The sequence below is a fragment of the Equus asinus genome, chromosome 7 (assembly GCF_041296235.1).
Source record: "Equus asinus isolate D_3611 breed Donkey chromosome 7, EquAss-T2T_v2, whole genome shotgun sequence".
In the NCBI taxonomy this organism is placed as follows: Eukaryota; Metazoa; Chordata; class Mammalia; order Perissodactyla; family Equidae; genus Equus; species Equus asinus.
The window spans coordinates 96,491,033-96,508,277 of NC_091796.1; the positions used below are offsets into that span (position 1 = coordinate 96,491,033).

At 46.1% G+C, this 17,245-nt stretch overlaps 2 protein-coding genes across 4 annotated transcripts in view; one reads left to right on the forward strand and one right to left on the reverse strand.

Moving 5' to 3' along the window:
- Nucleotides 1-390: 390 nt before the first annotated feature.
- Nucleotides 391-14,073, forward strand: PSMC1 (proteasome 26S subunit, ATPase 1). Its single transcript, XM_014832085.3, has 11 exons — nucleotides 391-618; nucleotides 4,202-4,255; nucleotides 4,872-4,968; nucleotides 6,552-6,676; nucleotides 6,903-7,088; nucleotides 7,285-7,413; nucleotides 8,691-8,787; nucleotides 11,053-11,242; nucleotides 11,741-11,892; nucleotides 12,527-12,681; nucleotides 13,718-14,073. The coding sequence occupies exons 1-11, from the start codon at nucleotides 616-618 to the stop codon at nucleotides 13,850-13,852; spliced, it is 1,323 nt and encodes a 440-aa protein (XP_014687571.1). The 5' UTR covers nucleotides 391-615; the 3' UTR covers nucleotides 13,853-14,073.
- The window catches only part of NRDE2 (NRDE-2, necessary for RNA interference, domain containing), a 47,226-nt gene continuing 42,906 nt past the window's right edge, over nucleotides 12,926-17,245 (reverse strand). For all 3 annotated transcript variants that reach the window (XM_014832084.3, XM_070514190.1, XM_070514191.1), the window contains 2 exons: nucleotides 16,430-16,501; nucleotides 12,926-15,874 (listed from right to left, as the gene is read on the reverse strand). In XM_014832084.3, the coding sequence (XP_014687570.3) occupies nucleotides 15,749-15,874; nucleotides 16,430-16,501 (198 nt within the window). In that variant the 3' untranslated portion in view covers nucleotides 12,926-15,748. The remainder of the gene's footprint in view (nucleotides 15,875-16,429; nucleotides 16,502-17,245) is intronic.

A 17,245-nucleotide genomic window follows, 5' to 3' on the forward strand; every position in this document is an offset into this window, starting at 1 on the left:
AGTTTCCAGAGGCCAAAGTGACGCTTGCCATCTTCCCGATGTCCTGGTGGATGTAATAAATGACGAGCTTTACCAACTGGGTGCAAGGTGAGGAATTTTAAGACATTTGGCAACATCATAAGTCACAAGTCACGAGGGAAAAAAAATTTAGATGACTCATGAGACAAATACTCTCTCAGGTGAGCAGTTAATTCCAGAGACCAAATAATAACTTAAATGTTGGTGCAAAAGTATATGCCAACTTCGCAGTTCCAAATGTCATTCCAGTTCTTGGAAAAATTAAGTCCTTCCCAGTTATGATTTTTGCATATTTTAAATATTTAAAATTTTTACAATTGTCAGTTCTTTGACAGTCGAGGTCGTTTTCTTAAGTTGTTGACAATAACCTAATGGCTGCGCTTTAAATTTTTTTTAAGTAAAATATTTATGAGGTTCCCAGCTTGCTTATAAGTTATTCCCTATCCCGCCCGCCCGCACAACCCGTTGGAGCGCGCCTTCGTCCGTGCGGGATTTGGTTCCTATCGGCTTCCGTAGCGTCCCTCGGCAACTTCCGCCTTCGACGGGCCGTCTGGTGAAGGCACTTCCGGCAGCGGCGGCTAGAGCGGCCGAGGCAAGATGGTGAGTGACTAAGGGTTTCGGCTGCTGGTCGCGCTGCGACGGGGTCCGAGCGGCCCGAGACGAGAGAGCCAGACTGCTGCTCTAGGCACTAGGCAGCCCGCTCCTCCGCCGCCGGCCCGGGCTCCGCGGGCACGGAGGCTCCGGGGACGGCGTCAGGACCACTGCGGGCCGGGCCGACCGGCGGGCCTTGCCCGGGGACCTGGCTTCGGGGCCTGGCGCGAAGGGTCCCCGGCGGGCTGGTGGGCGGCAGAGCGGGGCAGGTCCCTCGGCTTCGCTCCCCGCCGACCGGGGCTCTGCTGCCCAGCGCGGGAGTATCGGCGGGAGTCTCCGCCAGTGACTGGGACGGGCGCCTTCTGAGCCGCGGGTGAAGGATGTGCGACCGGAGAAGAGGGGAGGGGTCGTCCCGGCTGAGCGGGGGAGTCGGAGCCGTGGAGGACCGCGGGAGGGGAGCATCTGGAGGAGGCCGTAGAGACCGACGCTGTTGGGATGGGTGGAACTCCGAGGGAAAGGGCCCGTGGGGCATTAGTAATGGTCACAGCCGCGTTTATTTCTGAGTTCACAGAGCGAGTATTTACTGAGCACCTGCACTTTTGGGGACGAGGACAGGCTCTGCTCTAGCCACTGAGGATCCGGGGTGGGGGGGGCACATGATTGATGAAGTCTCTGCCTCCGTGGAGCTTACGTTCTGGAGAAGGCAGACAAAAAGGAGAGAAATACGGAATATGATGTCTGGGAGCAGGGTAGAGATGGGTGGGGTGCCCACTGTTATATGGCTGCCTTGTAGAAAGGGCTAGGATGGGGAGGAGTGGCTGTTTTACATAGGGTATCAGCGAAGGTAGCTGAGGAGGTGAGATCTGAGCAGAGATCTAAGTAAAATGAGAGAGTCGCCTATGCCAGTATCTGAGGAACCCGTGGTCCAGGCAGAAGGAGCAGCAAGTGCAAAGGGCCTGGGATGGGAATGTGTTTGGCCTGTGTTGTGAACAGCAGGAAAGCCAGACCACATAGTCGTATAATCTTTTTAAGGACTTTTGGGTAATATTCTAAGCACGACACTTTTTTAGTATTTTCTCATTATTCCTCACAACAGTTCCTTGAGGTAATTATTATTGTTATCTTCACTTTACCACGGAGGAAACCGAGCCACAGTAAGCAGCTACGCTAGAACACAAACCCTGTCATCTTCCCTGGAGCCCTTGCTGTGATGTGTTAGATAGCCATGCGGCAGAGAAACACGCAGATGTTGGTGTCCTGTAGACCTGAGTGTGATGCCTGGCTACATCTCTCACAAGCTTTGTGACAGTAGGCAAATCGCTTAACCTCTCTGGGCCGTGGTTTCCTTATCTGTAAACTAGAGATATTGATAGTACCAACTTCATAGTGTCTGTAAGAATTAAGTGAGATGATACCCTGAGAATGTTTAGCCCACTGCTTGGCATATAGTAAGGGCTCACTAATGGGTTACTTGTTACTCTTATTTGAGACTGAGAAACATAGTGTAAAATGCCCCAGACGGGAAGAAGTTCGGGGCCCATTTGAGAAAATGTCCTCCAGCGGGGCCAGACTTGTAGGATCGTGAGAGAAGTAGATGAACCCGGGAAAGGTCAGTTGCAGCCAGTTTGGCGAGGGCCAGGCGTGCCGAGCTGCAGGGTTTGGACATTACACCTTGAATACCAGGGAGCAGTTGAAGGTCCTTAAGGAGAATTAAAGGGTCCGCTGTTTGTTTTAGAAGGTAATAGCCAGATTGGTGAGGGGAGAAACGACCTGGGAATCTCAGTTGAGAGGCTAGAGTCTGTAAGATATGATGGCCTGGACAAAAACAGAAATGGAGGATACACAGAAAGTGAAGAACTGAACCAGAATGGATTGTTGCAGAGCCCAGATTTTGTCACCAAACTGAAAGTTAAAATCCTGATGCTAACTTTTCTTACTTGTTAATAATAAGTTGAGGAGTAATTACTATGCGTCATGTAGATGTCAAGTAGTTTGCCTGTGTTACCTCGTTTTCAGCGAGAGATAAGAGCTGGTGTCGTCCCCACCTTCCAGTTAAGGGCACCCGACTTACCGAGGTCACAGAGCCTGGGAGTGGTGGAGTCGGAACTGAAACCACACCTGGATGCGTCTCATTCTGGAGCCCATGTTCTTAGGCTGTTGCAGTTCCCCATCTAGACGGTGGGAATATGAGCCCTGCCTTGAAGGACTGTGTGGCCTTGAGGAGACAGTGCAGGAGAAGTCTAGTACAGACTTGGGCACGTGGACAGTAGGCACCCCACACACATTAGCGGCCCAATCAATGGTAGATTTCCCTGGTAGGTATAGGAATTGTTAAAAGCCTGTAATTCTGGCAGCCCGTTGCAGTGTAACTAATTCTGTTTCCCAAAATTTCTCGGAGCCCTTAATTACCTTCTTCAGAGTAAAGCACGGAGTTTTAAGAGTCCTGCATGTGGGGAATACATTTGACCTTAGCTCGTTTAGGTAACCGTGCTAGGGCTGTTTGGTCTTGTTAGTGAACTTGGCAGTGTATTGATTTAGAGGTGCCTGCCTGCCTGGCAGTGATTTGAGGGGACTGAGAGGGCCCCTGTAATCGAGTCAGTTCACTGTTCCTCATTTAAAATGCCATTATTTCTGAGGCGTTGCTCTGTGTTAACCATTGTCCTGTAACTAGGGGTCTGTTTTAAAATCAGAAATCCCAGTGAGCTTCCGAACACGCTAAGTTCTTGATACTTCAAGGTGATTCAGCTTTTCAGGTCGGAAGAAAGACCTGCCCGAGAGCCCCTCGCTTGAGGGATGGGACGCATGTAAGTTGCTGTTGAAAGGGAAACTCTCCTGCATCTTCATCTAATGTTAGTAAGGAGTAAATGATTGACAAGTGGTTCTTGGAGAATGGGTAAAATGATTTCAATTTCGTGGCCTAATTTCATGAAATAGACTCCTGGTCGCCTCAGTCACATAGTTTTATATTAAAGAATGTCAAGCTCTATACCTTCCCCTCAAGAAGGGAGGGTCTTAGAATCTTAGCCTCATAATGATACATCAGTTACAGCTATTTCTCTCTTTTTTTTTTAAGATTGGCACCTCAGCTAACATCTGTTGCCAATCTTTTTTTTTTTTTTTAATTATTCTTCTTTCTCCCCAAAACCCCCCAGTACATAATTGTATATTCTAGTTGTAGGTCCTTCTGGCTCTGCTATGTGGGACGACACCTCAGCATGACCTGATGAGCAGTGCTGGGTCCACACCCAGGATCTGAACTGGTGAAATCCTGGGCCACTGAAGCAGGGGCGTGAACTTAACCATGGGGCTGGCCCCCATACCTATTTCTTAATTGAGTTGTCCTTAATTTAAGAGGCAATCAATTGCAAGGTGTACCACTGATCTGCTACCAGCTTTTCAGGACAAAAAGATTCTGCCACACAAAATGTACATGTTGACTGCTAGGTGCGTCTAGAGTTCAGAAATGTTAAAATGAAGGGGAAGTGTTGGTATCTTAGAATCAAAGGCAAATCAAAAGGATATTCTTTTGAAGTGATCATTTTCGGAATTTCTACCTCTGTCTGATTTTGGATTTTTTGTTGTTGTTGTTCAGGGTCAAAGTCAGAGTGGTGGTCATGGTCCTGGAGGTGGCAAGAAGGATGACAAGGTAAATAAGCCAGATGTGTCTGTGATGTCAGTAAATTGTAGAAGATGTCATAGATCTCAGCTGAGAAGTTCTTTGGGAATTCATGAATTTAAAAAATACAAAATAAATGATCCTGTAGTTCTTTAACCAGTCTGGCCTACAGATACAGTACCCTTTCATGTTTTAGAAAAGATTGTTGACCTAACTATCGAATAGGTATTTATGAATTAATGATTTTTAATCGTGTGAAAGTAATAACATTATAGAAGTGTTAAAATAAATTGCCTGTAATTTTAGTGTTTAATGTCCTGAGATGTGAAGAATTGTCTCAAATTATTTCAACTCAAACTTCTGGCATATAACTCTGAATTCTAACCTCTCTATTCCTTATTGAATAATCTGTCATTGTGTATTGTAAAAAGAAAGATCAGTTACATTCACATATTAAAATTGCAAGAATATAATAACCCAGTTGTTATTGTTGTTGTTGTTTTAAAAGGACAGTTTTTAATAGCATCCTAAAAGATAAGGAAAATTATATCACCTGGAAATAGGTAATGGTTCTACAGAAATGAATTTGTGTTTTAATATGATTTCCCTGTGGCTTTTTTTTTTCCTGCTGTACTAAACACTCAAGGACAAGAAAAAGAAATATGAACCTCCCGTGCCAACTCGAGTGGGGAAAAAGAAGAAGAAAACAAAGGGACCAGATGCTGCTAGCAAACTGCCACTGGGTAATGACATGGTTCCTCCTTGGGGTCTTTCCGATTGATTCCTAGGGGTTGTCTCTGTGTCTGTAGCTTAGAGGTCTCTGAATGTGGAGACAGGAAATGGGGGGTGGTTGAAGCTCTAGCCCTGTGACTATTCTCTCCAGTTCTTCTGTGCGGCATTCCTCTAGGTTGGAATAAGAGCTTTATTTTGGTTTTAACAGCATACACGCAGTATACAACTGTGTCTCACTTGAAGAAACTCCACTAGTTTCCTTTAAATAACCAGCTCCTCTTGTGTATTAAAAGTACAGTTTTAGATTAGAAAACTCATGTCGGGCTTGAGTAACTTAGAAACACAGTTATTTCACAGGGAAATGGAGTGCCACTGTGTTGGAATTCACATCATGCGATGCCTGAACATACACGTTTTCAATGGCTTCCTCCTGACCCGACCCGGTCCCCCCTCCATCCTCAGCGCACACCCTGTGCCTTGCTTCTTGCCCATACTGCTGTCCCTTGTGTTCTTTGACTGCTCCGCATATCAGGGCCTTTGCCCTTTGCTGCCCTCTGCTTAAAAATCTTCCCCCAGTCCTTCCCCTGCTGCCTGCTTCTCATTTCTTCAGGCTGCAGCTCAGATGCCTCCCTCACTGCCATCTAAACAAGTCCCTTCCTGCTTAGATGAAATAACTAATTTTAAAAATATTCCTTGGTTAAGAATGAAGATAGTCAGACAGTAGAAATGTGCCATAATCCACCACAATGAATCAATATGGTATTGATAAAGAATGGATCATCAGATCACCACAAGAGCATAGAAAGTCCAAAAACAACATCGTTTCATGGATAATTTATGGTAAAAGTGACAGTTCTGTAGGAAGAGGATGGATTATTATAAATGCCTGGCATCTTTTATTTGCAGTTGAGAGAAAATGGAATTGCCAGATGGATTACAGATATACATATTAAAATAAGTAAATAAATGAAAATTCAGGAATATATTTATTTAACCTTAGGGGAGGAGAGACCTTTTGAAGAAGTCAGGAAACCCGGAAACCACAAAAGATTGATAGATCTGTCTATATAAATGTTAAAATTCTTGTGTAGCATGAGACTTCAAGCCAAAAGAACACAAAAGAGATTGGGGAAAATGTTCACCAGAAATGCTAATACCTGTAATATTTCACAGTCCTCCTACAAATGTGTGCTTGTGTTACAGCTGCTGTGCAACAGTCTGTGCTGACTGAACAGCACATGTAGCTATTTTTATTAGCACGTCTGGGAAGACTAAAGCCAAGCAATCTACCTTTTAGGTCAATGACTGTTTTCTTCTTTATGTTATATATAGACAGTTCAGTTAGTCTGTGTCGTTTTGTGTTAGCTGTCTGGTCGTAGACCTCATCCCCATTTTTACTTCCTTGCTTATAACTGCCAAAATCCCTTTCCCCTTCACATTTAACACCTGCTTACTTAGGGTCAACAAACTTTTAATTTTTCAGTCCAAATAAAATAAGCTTATTTTAAATCTTAACTTTTTTCCCTTAAGAATGAACTGAATTAATTCAAACTTCAAGCTCCAGGTATAATAAAGTTTTATTTTTTAATTACAGTGACACCTCACACTCAGTGCCGGTTAAAATTATTGAAGTTAGAGAGAATTAAAGACTATCTTCTCATGGAGGAAGAATTCATTAGAAATCAGGAACAAATGAAGCCTTTAGAGGAAAAGCAAGAGGTAAATTGAGAAATTAGTGTAACTTCATTTTTACAAAGTGAATTCTACTTAGAACCTAAAACTGTCAACGAATAAATGAAATTCAAGTAGTTGAACCTTTCAGGCTTTTACAGATCATTATTAGCTGCCTTTTAAAAGCACCAGCTGCTTTGTAAATCTAGTGAACTGTCAGCATCATCTACTTTTTAGTTCTAATCTGTTTCCCTTTCGGTGTACTCTAACGTAGGAGGAAAGATCAAAGGTGGATGACCTGAGAGGGACCCCAATGTCGGTAGGGACCTTGGAAGAGATCATTGATGACAATCACGCCATCGTGTCTACATCTGTGGGCTCAGAACACTACGTCAGCATTCTTTCATTTGTAGACAAGGATCTGCTGGAACCGGGCTGCTCCGTGCTGCTCAACCACAAGGTAAGTTGATCGCCTCTACGAAAGCCCGTAGCAGTGCTTTGTCCTTCCTTGTTATCGGTCCACTGTTCCAGACCTGTGGACGTAGATTGCCAAAGCACCCCTAAGAGTAGAAAAATTCTGTGGTTGGCATTGCTTTGTTGTAAACGAATTGTGTGAACCTCACATTCCTGTGCTAAAGCTTAACGTTCCCTGTTAGGTGCATGCTGTGATAGGGGTGCTGATGGATGACACGGATCCCCTGGTCACAGTGATGAAGGTGGAAAAGGCCCCTCAGGAGACCTATGCTGATATTGGAGGGTTGGACAACCAAATTCAGGAAATTAAGGTATGTCTAGGAACCAGCTCTGGGTTTTTAGACTTTGGGTTTCTTACTGCTGTCTCATTTAGGGTGCTAGGAGTTGTTTTGCATGTTTTGTTTTTTCTTTATTGATCAGACCAGTAACTGACTCAGAGCTTGTCAGTTGTGGTGTTTTGTATTTGTTCTTTGGTGGCGGGGGGGGAGCAGTGGTGTGTGTTGTTCTTTTTTCCCCTAAACCAGCCTTCAGCCCACTAGATCTCATTCTTTTTTTTTTTTTTATGCTTTTTTGGTGAAGAAGATTGGCCCTGAGCTAACATCTGTTGCCAGTCTTCCTCTTTTTTTTTCCTCCCCAAAGCCCCAGTACATAGGTGTATATCCTAGTTGTAGATCATTCTAGTTCTTCTATGTGGGACGCTGCCACAGCATGGCCTGAGGAGTGGTGAGTAGGTCCACACCCAGGATCCGAACCAGTGAACCCCTGGCCGCCAGTGTGGAGCGTGTGAACTTAACCACTCAGCCATGAGGCCAGCCCCATGTATTTGTTAATACTGAGTTAGGTACTAGAAATAACAATAAATTGTATGATAGTTCCTGTAGCACCTGTAGCTTAATACTTTTTATATCCAATGTTTAATAATTATCTGTGTGAATATATAATATTTCCAATTGTGTTGGTGTCAGTTGTGGCTATCTAGAAACTTCCAGTGATGTATGGGGTAGGGTGAGTGACACATTCTTACAGAGTGGTGGGGTCTAGAACATAATCCCAGCCCCTGCCGTGGTCCTAGGGTTGGGGGAAAGTGGTCCTCCAGGATGGCTGTGGGCGAGCTCTCTGCAGGTTCTTTCATCCATAGGGAAGTCATTCAGAGCTATCACAGATCTCCACTGGTGACCTCTCAGACAGCTGGGCACTAGCCATGATGTCCCTGGTTGGTAACAGCAATCAGAAAATGTTGCCAGCTCCTGTCTGTAGTTTAATTGAAGAGGGTGAATTTTAGATTTCTCCAGTTCGTTTTGCTCAGAAAGGCTTAATGTTGTTCAGCACTGACGTCTGCTGGAAAGTGCAAGGGGAATTGGGTGCTATTGGGAAGAGGGGATGGGTGCTGGGAGCTCGAGTAGGACAGATGTCCTCTCCAGTATGCCCTTGTGCCTAGTAGCAGTCAAGCGCATTGTCTCAAACAAGAGTGATTGAAATTTTAGTTTATTTTTGTTGAGAGCGAGATATACTCATGATGCCATAGTAGATCTGCTGATAATTTCAGTAAGAAAGCCTTTCATTTTTACCGAGTGTTTGTTTTCTGCAGGAATCTGTGGAGCTTCCCCTCACTCATCCTGAATATTACGAAGAGATGGGTATAAAGCCCCCTAAGGGGGTCATTCTCTATGGTCCACCTGGCACAGGTATGCATGGTCTGCGTTTGACACTTTCCAGACGCTCAGCTTCTCCCTTGAGCAGCAGCGTTAGCCAGTTAGAATTACTTAACTGTTGAGTGAGGATGCCACAGTTCCTTAGGTTAAAACGATGCTCTAAGACATTTTGGACATTTTTGCGTAAGCAACTCCTTTGGAATCATACCTATTACACAAAAGTATATTTATCTGTAAAGTAGATGCAGTAAGAAACTGAACTTAGACTTGAAGTTGTAGACTTCAACAGAGTTAATGTGTTAAAAAAATATAATAATAATTTGTAAGAAAAAATAAAAATAAACCAGGATGCTCAACTATGGCTGTACATTGAAATCACCTTGGGAGCTTTAAAAAATACTGATGCCTCGTCCCATCACTGAAGATTCTGGTATATTGATTTGGAGTGTGGCCAAGAGTCACAGCAATGGTGGAGAACCACTGATTTAAAAGCTATTGTGTGCTGTTCCGATTAGGTTTATTCTCTAGTCCATTGATACTGAATGAATGAATATTGGATGAATAAGTAAAGATATACGTACGTACAGTCATGCGTCACTTAACAAGGATGCGTTCTGAGGAATGTGTCTTTCGGCGATTTCATCATTGTGAGAACATCGTAGAATGCAGTGACACAAACCTGGACACCACGCACCTAGGCTCTATGGTACTGATCCCATGGGACCACCATCGTATACGTCGTCTCTCGTTGACTGAGACGTTATGTGGCACGTGACTGTGCACATATTTGGTTCATTATGCAATAAGTTGACCTGAGTAAGTTGTCCGGGACTTAGCCGTTCATTGCTGTATAAGTTCCAAAGGGAGAGCAGTTATTTGATGGAGTGAGTCAAAACCGTGTTCCCAAGAGGATCTTGAGAGCTGAGGACTGCCCACAGTAGGGGGACTGGGAGACAACTGTGCTCAGAGGCAAGGAGCTCTTGCAGCCTGTCATCTTACAGCTCAGGAAATCATTTCACAGAGGCCAGTGACGAGCCCAAGGCCCCATTAGCTCTGCGAGTTGAGCTGGTAGCAGGGCTGGAGCTGGAATCCAGGCCTCCTGACCCGCAGCCACGTGCCTTCTTTGGAGCATGTGTGCTACAAGGGGCTGGCTATGAGGAGCTGGGGTGAGGCACAGGGTAGCAGGCCTGTTGGGAGGAGGAGGAGGAGGAGACTGGTTTAGTGATCCTTCTGGCCACTGAAGTGTCCCAGCAGCTGGACTCGGCTGCTTCTGGACTGTAAGATCCCACCCACTTAGAAGGTCCTTTTTGTCTTCTGTTCACCATCTTTAGTTGATGTTCTCAAGGAGTGGTCCAGCTTTCTGAGCCTTTGCACCTGCTGTTCTGCCTGCCCAACCAAAGGGAACATCATTGCCACATCTTGTCGCAAAGCTTAGTGCTCTGTCCTTCTTCCCACGTGGACGAAGTCTTCTGTGTCACTCACCAGCAGCCCCCTCCTCCTTCCCCTGCAGGCCTAAGGTTGGTCCTTTACCAGTTCAACCTCTCACTGCCTCTGTATCCTGAGGTGACTGCCTAGCCCTTTGCCCAGTTCCTCTCAAAGGGGCCAAGGTCGTCCAGGTCTCAAGTTCTCAAATTGTGTGCTTGTAGCTGACTCTTGGTTTTGACATGAAAGAGAAAGGGAATAGAGCAGGATTAAAAGGTGGTTTGAGATCTTCCCTGAGATTGGTGGGGGGAACTTCCTCATAAGGGCACACCACAGACAGGAAAGTCTCCTGAGCTTTCAGCAGCGCTTGGTTGTGGCTTTTTCAGGAGCTGGTCCCGTTTCACTTGTCCAGGCCTGCGGCCCAAGCACCCCCAGCAACAACTCTTGGGTCAGCCCGGGGCACTTGCAGGCCTGGTGCTCAGGAATACTGAGTGTTTCCTTAGGTCAAACCTGGATTCCCAGGCCTTTTTTCATCACTGATAGTTTCATAGTTGAGTTTGGCTCTCTAACCCTGGTTGCATGGGTCAGGTTAAAATTGTATGTAACTTGAACATCCCGGTTGTAAGTATTTTCCGACATTATCATGATGAATTTAGGAAGACAGTTAAAAATAATCAAAATGTTATTTAGGTTTTCCTAATTTTCCTCTTACTGCTTTGGAGAACAGAACGTCAAGACACGTGAATGGTGGCATGCCTTTTCATCACAGGGATCCACCCAATTTGATGTCCATTTAAGGTGGTAATGACAGTTTTTAAGTTAAAACAGCACTTGAAGTTATTTCCCTTTGTCTTTTTCTTTTTTAACCTAAAATAGGTAAAACCTTATTAGCCAAAGCAGTAGCAAACCAAACCTCAGCCACCTTCTTGAGAGTGGTTGGCTCTGAACTTATTCAGAAGTACCTAGGCGATGGGCCCAAACTTGTTCGGGAATTGTTTCGAGTTGCTGAAGAACATGCACCATCCATCGTGTTTATTGATGAAATTGATGCCATTGGGACAAAAAGGTAGACTTTCTCTTACCTATTTTGCATCATTTCGAGGTAAAAACCATGTAGCTCTTCTCTGAGAATGATCAGTCATTGGGCACTCGCTGGATGGCCTGCATGTTGGTTTCCACAGTTCCTACTGTCCATGGCTCTCTGGATGGTTTAGGCTCTTCTCTCCCAAGTGCCGGGTAACAGCTCCCCAGGAGTTGTGAATGTCTGGCACCTGGTCAGTGGATAACTGTGCGTTGAGCACCCACTCTGAGCCAGGCACCATCTGGACTCTGGGGACACAGCCGAGAGCACGAGTCTCTGCCCTCAAGGAGCTCACAGTCAGGTTAGGGGATCAGACACCAAATACGGAGACTGAATAAATATTTCAGGCATGAGAACCACTACAAAGAAAATAATATGTGTAATCGGCTCTTGGGAGGGTGTGACACGTGGGTTGAAACCAGTGTTTTGTTGTAATTCCCCTTTGGCAGTTGGGTCTTCATTCCTTCTTTTTCTCTTCCAAAGGTATGACTCAAATTCTGGTGGGGAGAGAGAAATTCAGCGAACGATGTTAGAACTGTTGAACCAGTTGGATGGATTTGATTCAAGGGGAGACGTGAAAGTTATCATGGCCACAAACCGAATAGAAACTTTGGACCCAGCACTTATCAGACCAGGTCAAATTTGCTTTTATTTCATCCTTGAGAATTAATGTGGTCATATGTATTTGTGTTTCTTAAGCACACTGTGGAGGGATTGTATAAATGATACATAGAAAGGCAAATACTGTATTAAAACTAGAATAACTTACAAGACTATGTCCCCTTGAGATTACAGCTAAGTAAGAGCGTGATGTAGTCTGTGTAGCTTGGTTCTTTGAATTCCAGTCTTGTATTGTGATCTTTTCTTTCCCTTAGTTAATATTCCCCTTTTAACCTCAAGAATTTTTTCTGAAGAAAGAATATATAGGATAGCTCAGGTTCATTTTTTACATTCAGGTAGCACCAAAAGCAGCAGTAGCTCATGTTTTTACTCTCTTTTATGTTTTTACTACTATCAATGCGTCCTTTTCCACTAAATAGGCCTTTTAGGAACTCCTCCTTTCATTTGTTTCTAAAGGTACCAGAGCAGGGAGGATTTCTTTTAAATGGGAGGAATTCAAACAGAGGTTTACAAACTGTAAAGATAAATGTTTACATGTTAAGATTTGGACCTCCTTCCCACAGGATGCTGCTATCTGACCTCTCCCTGAGCTGGGGGCAGCGCCTGGGGCTGCACAGGTGTGTCACTGAAAACCTTTTATACCTGCAGGCCGCATTGACAGGAAGATCGAGTTCCCCCTGCCTGATGAAAAGACCAAGAAGCGCATCTTTCAGATCCACACAAGCAGGATGACGCTGGCTGACGATGTTACCCTGGACGACTTGATCATGGCTAAAGACGACCTCTCCGGTGCCGACATCAAGGTGAGAACGTGGGCTGGATCATACCTCTTAGTTTTATCACATATATGTATGAGTTAGGATGTTTCTTCCCAGATGACCAGAATTTAGAGCAAGGCCTGGCAGCATTGAATGTGGGTGCAAGCTGCTTTTCATCGGAAGACCTGGGTTTTCATGAGGCATGAATGCCGTGGTTAGGTAGGGACGGCACACGCAGGGCCTTCTCATGCTGGTGCCTGTACTGAACTGCGTGTCACTGTCATCTGTGTAGATGAGTATCTTAGTTCGTGAGTAAAACTCTTTTTAAAATTGAAATTATTTTTGAATTTTGCACCAACTTTTTATTTTGAAAAATTTCAAGCCTTCAGAAAAGCTGCAACAGTAGTAAACACCCGTAGGCCCATCACCTCAGTTTACCAAATGTCACCCTTTTGCCTATTTGGTTTCTCTTTTCTACTGAACCATCTTGAATATCCTGAGGGCCAGAACCAAATAGAAACTTCAGTGCCAGGATTAACTGTGTTTTTGTCACATTGTATTACATAGGTTCTTGTTTTGTTCTACTTTTGGCAAGTAATTATTGAGAAAATAAACATATTACCATAAATACTATACTGAAACTTCTTTAACTAGAATACATGTTCTGAGTATGGGTAAATGAAATGGAGGTATAATCTCTGTTGCCTCTAGATTTCCAGGCCGGGTATAATTTCATCTGTTTTCTAGGAGTATGACTCCCTTTAACGAAAGTGGGGCTGTGAGAACTTACTGACCTGCCAGGCCACACAGCTGTTAGAAGCTGAGCCAGTACTAGAACCTGGAGCACCGATTCCTGGGCCAGTCCTCCTCTTTGTTAATCACTCCCAGTTTAAGCCACCTCAGATCCTTTGAGAAAATAATTAGAATGCTTACAACATTTAAGAAATCTAATCTTTCCCAAATGATTTGAGCAGTGTGTGTTTAGTCTAAGTGTCTTACACCTTATTTCAAAATGGCTCTTTTAATTGTTAGAATAAAAATAAAGTGTTTCACTTTCTGAACATACTGTTCTGTCTTACAGGCAATCTGTACAGAAGCTGGTCTGATGGCCTTGAGAGAACGCAGAATGAAAGTAACAAATGAAGACTTCAAAAAATCTAAAGAAAATGTCCTTTATAAGAAGCAGGAAGGCACCCCTGAGGGGCTGTATCTCTAGTGGACCACAGGTGCCTTCAAGGAAATGGCAGTGGGGGCTCCCAGCGCCTCAGAGGGATGAGGCTGGGGAAGCTGCCCCAGGAGTCCGTGTTCCAGTTGGTCTTTATTAGCAAAACATCCCCTGTATGTTTTTGAGCATAAGTGTAGGATGCCCACCGGGCTGCCTTCGTCTGTTGGTCACGTGCAGTGCTCTCTGCCCAATAAAGCGTGCTCTTTCTCTAACAGTTCATCTTCTTTCTGGTGTCTCCACACCTGCTGCTCAGCAGCACCAAGTGGGTGGATCCAGGTGTTAGGGAAGCTTCTGTGAGTGATTACATGGAGTGCAGACTTCAGTACCTGTTGCCCCCAGAGCTGGTGGTGGAGTTACTGTACAACAGCAGCTAATGGGAAAGAAATGATCCTAACCACATAGCCAGCGATCTTTCTTGTTTAAGCAACAAAGTCTGAGTTCATGTGGCTGTGGCTTCAAAGGAAGAAAAGACAGCTTTCCCTTATGGAAGTTCTGTGGGTTCTCAGCACTGTGGGGCCAGGAAGGAAGTACTGATGTTGCGAAGAGATTGAGGGTTCCTTAAAAATCTCAAAAGGTCAGGGCTGAAGAATCCCATACCAGCCCTGCCTGTTGTCGGATTCAGAAACCTCATCTCTCTCAAGAGCGTTTGGAAATGTGTCAGTTTCCCCTTCCTTTTCTTTGTCTGTTTCCTGCACTGCTCTTTCCTTTCTGAGCAGTTCAGGGTATAGCAAGGTAAGCATCCACATGGTTGGCTGGCAACTTCCTTGGGGGCTCTGAGACGCTGCCCCAGAAAGTGCTCTATGTTGCCTTCCCAACCAATGTCCGTCAGTTTCTAGCCAAAACTATTCTGCAACACTGGCTTTTCTGGATGAGGTGCCAAGGAAATATGTCTTCAGCAATTCTCAAGATCATGACTTTTTTTAAAAAGCCAGAGAAGCTGGGAACCCCTCAGAAATCAAAATAACATGGCCAGTCTGGGCCTTCGTATCTTAAGCAGTGCGGATGCATAGCAGAGGAGGGCGTACCTTCCGCACATCTCACAGGCAGGGCTGGGTTTGGTCGGAAGGAGCTGGCTCCATTCCACTCTCCTCTGAGACAGAGGTCACTGGCAGGCTCCCTCCCCTGCAGCAGAGGCCTTATGTCTTTGGGCAGTGCCTTCCACACCAGTGTGCACACAAGTCCCCAGGAAGGCCTGTTCGGATGCAGATTCTGACTCAGCAGTGCTAGGAAGGGGCCTGAGAGTCTGCATTTCTAACAAGCTCCCAGGTGATGCTGCTGGTCCACAGATGGAAGTGTCACAGAGTAGGGCTGAGGGAATAATGAGAAACTCTTAATACACTTGATAGAGGCCAGAACACCAAGTTTTAAATGACTTCCCACTGCTCTGAAGATAAGGGCAAGATCTGCTCTCCTGCTAACCTGCCCAGGGGAGGAGATCCTAGTGTTGAGTAACCAGACCTTTCATATCAAAGGCTGCAAGACCCATAAGACTTGGCAGGACCACCAAGGATGCCAACTGAGGGGGTACACTCACCATGGTGGGGGCTGGCACCGGCTGGGCTAAGAAAGCCAAAGGAACGAGAACTTGCACACACCAACCACAGTAGGTTTTGTAATCACTTAGCGTGATTCTTGTCTACAGACATATATACACATGTGCACATATATAATATGTAAAACAATAGCTTTTGTGTCATTTGCACATGCAAAAAATATGCAAGAGGTGAGAGACTGGTAACCCAGACATTCTCAAGAGAAACTTCTAAAGCAAAAGTCTGTTAACACACGCTTGCACATGTGCATCACTGGTCTCCTCTTGCCCACCCTGGCTCCGACAGGGCAGGCAACGTTGCCTCAGAGATGTGGTCCCCATTCCCTTCCTGGTCTCTAGTCCTCAAGCAGAAGCTCCAGCTCCTCCAGCGGCAGGCGCACCCGGAGCTCCTTCTCAGTCATCAGGTCCAGGATCTCCTGCATCTCATCGGGGAAGTACTCCACAGCGTCCATGTACAACACCTACGACGGAGAGCCACCGCCCTAGTCAGCCATCCGCTTCTAGCCCAGCGATCCCACCCTCCTGCTGCTCCCTCCACAGCCTGCACTGCCCTCTGCTGTCCTCACTCAGCAGCACCCAGGCATGCTTTAGGAAGGACACCGAACCCACAGAGCAGACTCAAAGTGAGGAAACTCACAAGGAGGCCGCCTCCTTCCAAAGTGGGACAGGAGTTGCTGGCAGACACTGCAGTCACCCACAGTCGGACTTCTGAGTGTCTCCTGACCTGGGCCTTCAGAGTGAGGACATGGATCCCAACGGGTCAGCACCTGGGCTGAACTCTGGCAAATGCTGGGAAAACCGCCCACAGCAACACTCCCAGGAAACACCAGCTCCAGTGCAGGGACAGTAGACAAATGCCTGCAGGCTCAGGCTCCATGGGGACCGCTTCACTAAGAAATGGCCCAGGATGTGCCCTGTCCCCAGTGACAGGTGCAGGCCAGGCAGACACTGGCTGGACTGAGGCTTGGCAGGAAAGTCCCTTGGAATCTGAAGATACCACGGTCTTTAGAACTCACCTTTGCCCAAGGACAATTCTGAAGTGCTTTGTAGAACACACCTTTGCTTCTTTCCTTGTTTCCTAAGGAAACCTGAGGTGAGGGAAAAAAACACAAATGTGATGAAACGCAGGCTAAGGCCATAGAAACCACCGCTGTACTGATTCACATGGGGGCTCCTCGGCTGCAGTCAGCCAGCCCACGGGGAGAGCTGGCACCATCATGGTGGCTGCTGGGTTTGGGCCCATGTACCATGGGACGCTCTCAGGCCACTACTGTGTTGGGTCATTTCCTCTCCACCAACGGGCCCAGAGTGTTGACCTTTAACACTGCTGACTTGCCTTTGTCTCCTCCTTCACTCTGAGCCATCATCACACCTTGCGTTACTAACAGTGCCTGGAATGTGGCCTGACTTTATACAAACAGAAAATACCTGCAGAAGCTGGAGCAGCATGTGGCATCTCCTACCTGGGGCCTCTCCCAAGTCCCAGGAAGGGAAGGGATCTGTCGTTCGGTGGCTCCCCCAGAGGATCACAGCCCCCAGGCCGCTCTCCAGGCTGCTGAGCGTCTGTGGCTGTGAGTGGGCACAGGCAGAGCTCGTGGAGCTGATGTCTATCTCTGGGCTTTCCTCCTCCGCATGTGGCCTTCCCAGAGGAGAGCCTGCTAGCAGACACCAGCTCTTCCCGCCGGGAAGCCGGTGCAGGGGACCAGGGAGGGCTGTTGACCGGCCTCCCAGAAACCGGGCGATGGCATCTAGAGACTTGTCTTTGGCTCAGGAGCTCGCTCTACCAAGGGCAGCCTCACTGACTCCCTTCTCAGTTCCTTCAGGTTCACTCC